This window comes from Lacerta agilis, chromosome 2, assembly GCF_009819535.1.
Source record: "Lacerta agilis isolate rLacAgi1 chromosome 2, rLacAgi1.pri, whole genome shotgun sequence".
Lineage (NCBI taxonomy): Eukaryota > Metazoa > Chordata > Lepidosauria > Squamata > Lacertidae > Lacerta > Lacerta agilis.
Window position 1 is genome coordinate 93,330,925 of NC_046313.1, and position 9,148 is coordinate 93,340,072.

Below are 9,148 nucleotides of genomic sequence, written 5' to 3' on the forward strand. Positions count from 1 at the left end.
TTTCCCCCGAATAATGGGCAAAGTCTTAAGAGCAATATCCATTCTCTGATTAAAATTATGCAGATGCCAACAAGGTTAATAAACTGAAGATCGTGCATATTATTAGGAAAACAGAGCTTACATTTCAAGTAAGAACTGAAAAGATCCCTAATTGATGAGTAATTTCAAATTTGATATTCCTTCTATCTTGGTGCAAAAGGGTGTGGGGGAGGGAAGAATTTCATAAATATATAGTACCTAAAAGAGAAGAGCCTTAATTACACCATGGACTACTGGATAAAATGATTACATTTTCTACACTGTAAATTCATACAATTAAATGCAGCACTGTCACCTTATAAAATGTTTCAATTTGATAATTATTTCAGTTCATTTACTCAGAAAAAATACAAGCATGAATTTACTAAGTATCTCCCAAATCTAGTCATTTTCATTCTCCGGGACTGACTTGGAAGTTACTTTTGCTTGTCTGAACTTAAATAGATCCCTGACAAATTTAGATAACTATTAAAATTGATAATATTATGGGTGATAGCTTACTAATAGAAATTAATTCAATGCTGTGCTTCTAGGGTTATTACCTGATATTGTAAAACTACATTTTAATATAACATTTGGGGTGTTTAAGGAAGCTTTTGCATGGCTCTTATTATTTTTTTAAGTACTTAGGGATGAAATTCTTCTTTAATACTGCTCGCTGCGTTAAAGAGATTGTGATGTATAATGAGACCTTCTATGCATAAATGCACATCAAAGTGTGATTACAGATCACAATTAACCAAGTGGCAAGACGGTGTAGTGTGCATATCGCCACTTGGCAATCTATATATCCCTGCAAAAAGCAGGAGACTTTGCATGTTCTGACCCAGAGACCTCCCCACTAAATAAAGAGACATTTGACTCAAATTTTAGTTTTGCTTTTTGGCAAAATTTAGGCCACAACTTTATTGATTACAGAAAGCGAGTGGTTGCATAGGTTCTGGTTCGACCAGCTCCCTGCACCCTTGCAGGTAGCACTGACCCAGAGCCCTATCACAGATCAGCCAAGGGTGAACACCTGAGGTAGGTGGAAAGCTGGAAACAGACTCTGTTCACACACACCCCAGATGTTCCCCTGGACTCAGGCACGGGCACAACCCCCTCTCAGGGGTTGACCAAACCAAGTCGAGTCCCTGGATTCCTTTAATGGAATACCCTTCAGATAGGGATGGTGAGACCGTTCTTCCATCCCTATCCACGTGTATAGGCCTATATAGGTCCCTTGGCCCGTTTAGACTGCACCCCATTGGCCAGATTGCACCCAGCAATGAGGGACCTACCAATCAGGTGTTGTGGCTGACCAATATACCCACCCACAACCAGGGGTCGGTCTCCAGGTCTCACCGCAACACGTGCCCTCTTTTAGGGAGGACACGCTATACCATTTGCCTGCTTCTTCAGTTGCACAAGGGTGCAGGTGTGTTTTAAAATTCTTCTAACCACTTTGCAGGATAGTGCAGATTAGCCAATTTAACAGAACATTAATGTGCCCATTATGGCGGTCTCATTATTGACTCCTAAACAAATAAATAAGATGACTTGACATTTTCTCATAGATGTGAGAAGATGCAATATATACACACTCTGTCTATGTAGAGCCAGTGGCGTAGTGGTTAGAGCGGCATACTAGGACCTGTGAAACGAGAGTTCAAATCCCCTCTCAAGCCATGAACCTTATTGGGTGACCTTGGGACAGGTAAGGTTGAGCCTTACCTACCTCATGAGGTTATTGTGAGGATATAATGGGGCGGGGGAAGAACTATTTTATTTTATTTATTTATTGAATTTTTACACCTCCCTATACCTGGAGGTCTCAGGACAGTTCACAAACAAGACCACAATTTATAAAATCAGATTAAAAACATTAACCCAATAACACCCCCCCCAAAAAAGAGCCACAATATAAGCCACCTTACATTAGGTGGGATGCAATTGCCCAGGCAGGTGCATTATGTGACCCATGAGAGCAGCAAAATAAGCAGACTGTACAACGGTGATGGGATAAAATAAGGCCAAATCTTTACTCACAGCAGCGGGCAAGGTAAGGGTTGGTATGGCATTGGGTCCCAGGATCAGTTCATCATTCCATAAGCCCCATGTTGATAGAATGGATCTGCTGGGTTTGGATAGCCCCAAACCTGTAACTTGGGAGTTGGTCAGTGTTGAACTTTGCCATGGTGCAAGTGAAGCAAGCAAGGTCTCACTGGGTGACCAGGGTGCAGATTCCAACCAGGCAAATACCCCAACCCGAGCTTGGGAGTGTCGTGGTCCATCCTGCTCTCAGGCCACTTATGCACTCCCCCCCCCCATGTACTATGTTGATCCTACACTCCCTCATGCAAACAATGTTCTTCTGCCTAACAAAGGAAGGCCATAATTTCATTGAGGGAAAGATGGAAAAACCCAGCCAAGTGCCAATCGGGTTGAGCAAGAAGAAAATCCTTTCAGGCCCTGTCAACCAGTGACCCAAAATTGCTCGGTGAAGGCTCTAACCCGAGGCTGGGCAGGCAGGAAGCTCTCAAGGCAAAATGGGTCTGAGCTCCAGGAGAAGCAGGCTTCTATAGGCTTTCCTCTCCCCTTTGCAAGGGCTCATGGGACAGCTTTCCCCCCATGAGCCTATGGCACAAGCAAGATACTCATCTGCTTGTGCACACACAGCGCTTCCCTATATACAAAAGTAAGTACCATGCAGTTCAATAGGAATTATTTCTGGGTAAGTGAATATTAAACAAACAAACAAACAAACAAACACATACATACATACATACATACAAATACATACATACATACATACATACATACATACATACATACATACATACAGTATCGCAGCCACAATATGACAGTGGTCTGCTTCCATTTCATCCCACCCCTAGCTGCCTACCCAGGCACAAAAGCTAGATGGTTTTGGCAGAAATTCCAAATGCGTAAACTCCCTAAATTGCAGAAAACACCTTTTCTTGAAATCTGCACCTCTCCAAATTTTGTAATGCAGCTTTTAAACCAAAACAAATGTACCAAAATACATCCATTGGGAGGGGGAAGCATGGTTAAAATGCATACACTAGTGAGAATAACAGGAAAATGCAACTTAGGGGAAATCGCTTGCAAAAAGATGTGTATGTTAAGAGAAACGCATACTAAAATGTTTATGGTTTTTTTTTTGTGAGGACTTTTGTGGGGAATTCAAAATCAAATGCCAAAATCTTGCAAACTGAAGAAGAGTGGGGAAAAGAGAAATGAAGAGAGATCAAAACTGATCGCTTCATCCATCCCTAGTGAGAGAACCAAACAGATGTGGGTGCAATTTAGTGCACAATTCAGCAAAATTAAGCTATCTTAACTATGCCCTGGATGTCACCTTTGACTGCCAAAGATGGGGTTATTTCTTCCTTTCGTGATAATCCTTCTCATCGTATCAGTCACAGCCCTTAAAAAAAAAAAGTTAATGGGTCCATTTAACCTGCAAAGTGTACTGATTTTCTGCTCCATCCCTGCTTGATCCACACCTCTCAGATGCATGTGCAGAGTGCAGCATAGTTACTAATCAGGTTGCGATCATTTTAACATACCGAAATGTTGCTAGTAAAACATGCCTTTAAATGCGTATTACTATTTGTAAAAGTTTGAGAGGGTTTTTTGCTTTAAAGAGGCGATAGATCTGGAAATGCAACGGAAGCACATTATGGGTAAGAAATATGTGAAAGTAACACAGAACGGATAGATTCGGGCATCCCTAATTTGGAATAATTAAGGGGTGTATGTGCATGCATACATAATAACACCCACAAGAGACGCTCTGGGTATCTGGAGCCAATATTAATTTAGTTTCTGGTTGAGTTCGGGAAAGTGCAGGAAGTCTCTCTTTATCATGCACTGAATGGGCAACAATGTTCATGAATTTTTCCCTCCTGTGAATCTCACTCCTTGCTCTTCTCCTTTTGAAAACAGATGAATGTGCCACACTCATCTTGGCCTGCTTGTTCTGCCAGTTTTGGGACTTTCTGTTCATGTTGCCCGATGTCTGTGAAAATTGGTTGACCAATGTGTGCTGCCCTTCCCATAGATATTACCAAACCTCAGGCGACGACCCAAACAACGGCGACTGCAGCTGTGATTGTGACATTGATTGCAGCATCCTTGAATCTTGCCATGAAACCAGCGAGTGTCTGGAGCTGGCCCTGGAGATCTCTCAAGTCTGTTATCACTAATGTAAAACAGCTGGCGGCATGTCCAAGAACCATCCCTGCTGAAACAGACCTAGCTCCCCGAAGGATATACTCGTTTAAAGCAGAATAATAGCAGTAAATAATAAATAAACAACATGTGTGAAGAGATCCTGTTTGCTAGCCAGGGTTGTGTCAATGCATCTGGTTATAAATCTTGTACATTCTGTATAGCAGCAAAAAGGAGGTTCTGGTTTTTTTTAAAGGATTTCCTAACTGCTGGAGCTGTGGGGCTTGGGGGGCGTGGAGGAGAGAACGGAAGCCGTGAAATTGCCTTCAGAGTTTTGCAACAGATTTTATGAATTGTATGTTTGTTTGTTTTATTTAGAATGATTTTTTGGCTGCCCAATCAGTACATTCTGCAGGGTTCTCAAAGTGTTCAAACAATGTACTAAAACATTACTAAAAACACACACACACAATCAGTTCAATTTCCCGCCTAAAAACCAGTGCAGGCAGCATAACAGATTGCTAGTACTTAACAGGAAGTCGGATGGGGCATCTCTTAAGGGGCTGGTGAAATAAAAAGCTCTTCAATTGGCACTAGAAAGATCTTAATGTAGTGCCAGGCGAGTCTTTTTCAGGACAGCATTCCATAACGGGGGTACCACCACTGAAAAGGCCCCCTCTTCAGCAACCACCTGCCTCACCTTTTTAGGGAGGTGAAGAGCCTTCGATGAACATCCCATGCCTTTAGCAGGAGGTAAATTTTCAGGTACTGTATATGAAGAATTCTGGCAAGTGGTTAGAAGTCATCTTTTTCTCAGGGTTACACAGTGAGGCCAATTGCTTGTTGTTTTAGGGTAGACGAAATAAAATAGTTCTTTACCCAACACTTTCTTTATTCGTAAAATTATTTCTTTTGTAGCATAGCCCGCCACCCAAAGCAACTAAAGCATAATTAAACACACACACACACACACACACACACACACACAATAATTCAACCCCTAATAAAACACAGCAGCTCAACAGTAAATTGACACTAGATGTGGCAGCAGTGTGAATTTCAGCAAAGATATGCAGGCAGGCTATGAATTCTAACATAACTTTTTAGCTGTAGAACCATAACTTTTTTTTAAAAAAAAATTGTTTTCTTATTTTTGACGACAATCGTTCCCCCTCCCCCCATATGCAGGAGAAATTCTAGCATTATTTTTAGGACTGCAGTCAGATTATCTTCCTAATGGATTTTATATATAAAGACATATTCCACATTGTTGGTTATTATCAATAATGGATGATGCTACATCCTTTGATAATTAAAGATTTGTTCATATGACCTTTTACAACACACACACACACACACACACACACACACACATACAGGCTTTGTTTGGGTCACAAGGAAAACTAAATGAATTAGAAACCAGGTACTCATTACAGCAAAGGTGTCTTCTAAAGTGAGTTCTAAAGAATGTGTTCAGGTTTGTTTCAACTGTGTTTTCACATCAGAAGTTTTCACTGTATTGTAACGTGTCATCATACCTATTTGTGTCTTCTTAGTGGAGATTGGCCTTAATAGAAAATGAAGCCACATTTCGGGAAGAAGAGGCTGCTCTAAAACCTTTCGCCAGGTATCGCCCCGTCCTGCCCCCCCCCCCCGCCCCATGACCATATGACAGACAATAACAGCATTCTGGGTGCCAACATATTGGTGGGAATTAGACAAAAGTTTCCAGATATGAGCAGAAGAAAATACATTTTGTTTACTTTTTTGGTTGTTAAAAATGATAAGTCTGCAGTCTGGAGAGATTTAATGGAAATTCTTATTTCTCTCCCCCCCCCCCCAATGGGTCTTGGAGCTGCGAAAGAAATGAACCTGCGAGAGTCACACAAATTAAAACGCTAAAATCCTGTGAAATACCAAGCAAAGAGAAATGCGAAAGTTAGTTGTTCCGAAGGCAGATTTATAAACTGCTTTGCAGATGTTGTTTGCTTTTCAGGTATCTAGATTTCATTGAGAGTATATAACCTGTGTTCATATAAAACACCTGAAGTCTATTCTCTGGTTGATAAAAAGCATATGGCAGCAACTGGAATCTCCTAATCCAAATCCATTCTCCTAAAAAGCGCTAACTGAAATTTAGCGGCCAACCCATAACAGGGGCAAAGTGAGCAGCAATTGTGGCCTTGCTACAAGCTGACAGGCAACTTTGGGGACGTTTGAGCCCCCCATCCAAATTGCAAAACTAGCTGGAAAAGGGAGCATATTAGGCAAAGAATACAGGGCTAGATTTCTTACATGTTTCTCGTAATGGAGTTGAATTGCCACGGAGGAACCCACAACTTGAAACGATTTAAGCTGTACAATATCCTGACACAAACAGATGTATTTTCTTTTCCAAAGATATTTTTTTAAGTGTAGTTGCCATGTTAAGCTAATTGTGAAATCTTTTGGAAGCGGTATTAAGAAGATGATTGCTCTTCCTTTTTCAAATGTAAAATCTATAGGGGGGGATATGCATTCCAGTTGGGATTTGAATAAGCGCATGAACAGCCCACCCCCTTTTAGCAGTTTGGTGGGGAGACAAATGAAATGGATCTTCTGTCCATTCTGGGAGTAAGCACCATCAACCTCAATGAGACTTACTTCTGAGTACATGTTTATAGGATTGATCTTCAACTGTATTTATTTATTTATTAGGTGAAAAAGATCCTATTGTCTCTTCTTAAAAGATAAATAAACAGTGTTTTAAGATAGTTGTGTATGAGTCAGATGTGCTATGGAGGGGTGAAGGGTGGGAATGGCCTCCTCAGAAATGGATTCTTAAAGTGGCTTTTGCCAAACTTCCTTTGTTTGTGTGAATGTTCTACTCAGTTACAAAAAGCTCTGGAGAAGACTGACAGCCTCTCTTTCTTAACTGTAGTGCTTTTGGAACAAGCCAGAGGGATATTTTTTGCAGATAATAACACCTTCTCTATTTTAAAAAAAAATCCAGTCTCTGGTTCCCTTTGGTTTCATCAGCAAGTTGAAGCTAGCAACAAAATATGTCTATGTATATAAAGCCCCCTTAGTTGAATTACACCAAATGTCACCATGCAACAGATTCTTTGGCCATCATTGTCCCAAAACTATGAATGGGAGCGGGCCTCGCCCACAACTCTCTGAGGCAAGGGTAACGAATGTAGTACTCGCCAGATGTTTTGGACTACAAGTCCACAGCCAGCATGGTCAATGGTCATGGCCAGCGTAGTTCAAAATATATTGAAGGACACCTACCCCAGCTCTGAGGCATCTGAAATGTTCACATTTTGTTTTTTATAAAGTTTTTATTGATTTTTCCACAATAAACAACAGATAAACAACAAATACATATTGCAAATACAATTTTTTTAAAAAACACAACACAAAAAGAAAAAAAAAGAATAAACATTAAAGAAGAAAGGAAACTTATACATACCTAACACACGAACACTGGAATACAATATGCTTATTGGTTACATCTTATTTCAAATCTAAAATGGTGACTTCCCCCGTTCAAAATATATTGAAGGACACCTACCCCAGCTCTGAGGCATCTGAAATGTTCACATTTTGAAAGGGCATTTTAGACTAACGGCATAATTCTAATCTGTATAGATTAAAAGGAACTCAAGTATTTACTTATGAAGAGATGAGCATAGGTTTGCAGTGTTAGTGAGGAAGGAGAAGTTATATAATAGATGCTTTGGCAAAACAACATGTCCCCATACTCATTTTAAGTGATCACAATACAAATGGAGATGCGATTTTGTAAGCAAACAAGAAAAATTTCCATAGGCAACAATAGAAAGATATTCACAATGAATATCCCTCCCTAACTTTGCTGTGCATTTTCCCCACTTAGAAATAATGGAAGGGGAGAGAGCAGCAGATATTATTAGATCAACTGCATAAAAAGGATTCCATTAGTATATAGCAGATGAGAAATGAAAGGATTTACATCCAATATTAGTATCATAAAATTGTGCAGTTAAAGTAACATCCACTTTGGAAGAGGCTAAGAATTGTTAACAACAGTGCAGGAAAACAGCTGTAATTTTTGTTTATACTTTCAAAATCCATGCTTCATTACGTGCCGAATTTATCCCTTTGTGGCTGAAAATACTTGTATTTTGTATTGAAAGCTAAGCAATTTGTGCACAGCTGCCTTACGGTAAACTCCTTTGTTCATTTCTGTTCCAGTGAATTATCATTGTCTCCCTCTTTTTTATTTGAGTAAATATAGATTTTCCAAATAAACTATAAAGCTGCAAATCCACCTACCTGGGAATGAGCACAATGGGACTTACTTCTAAGTAGGTATGCATAGGATTGCTTTGCTTCTCCTAAATTAAAATCAGTACTAGGCTCCAATCCATTTACTTCACAACACTGCGTAAAAGTGAATAATAGCAAATAAATACACATTTAGTTAAAATAATAAATTTGAGGTTACACCATGTGACTTAGTGGAGTATGATGAGGTATATGGGTAACTATCATGTATAATTACAGCAACACCACTTTCTCTCAGTATCTCCCCACACAGTCTGGTCCTGCTTTAAGGCATTTGCCATAGCATGATAAAGAGAAAGTCATTTCCCCCTCATATACTTTTTAAAGAAGAAACTCAACAAAGGGGGTGAAGGGGACCAAATGTATATATATCCTGCAGTCTTTGATACCACCCTAGCCAGTGTCAGGAATAAGCCAGCTCCAAGCGAAGGGTTGCAGCCAATGGCAGAAAGCAGCCAGGAACAGAGAGGCTTAGCTGTTAGCCAGACAGGGGAGAGCCAACAGCTGCAGACTTCGGCTTTTCCTGACCTTGACATGCAGTCTGTTAAGGCAGTAACTGAGAGCAGCCTAGAACACGGCCAAAGCTCACAGGAAGCTCAAAACGGAGCAAACAAACTCAGGG

General features: G+C 40.2%; 1 protein-coding gene across 1 annotated transcript in view; it reads left to right on the plus strand.

Annotated features, from left to right (window-relative positions):
- Positions 1 to 4,382, plus strand: part of MDFIC2 (MyoD family inhibitor domain containing 2) — a 44,443-nt gene extending 40,061 nt beyond the window's left edge. Inside the window, exon 6 of the mRNA XM_033142571.1 lies at positions 3,991 to 4,382. Within this exon, the coding sequence (XP_032998462.1) occupies positions 3,991 to 4,250 (260 nt within the window). The 3' untranslated portion in view covers positions 4,251 to 4,382. The remainder of the gene's footprint in view (positions 1 to 3,990) is intronic.
- Positions 4,383 to 9,148: the final 4,766 nt, after the last annotated feature.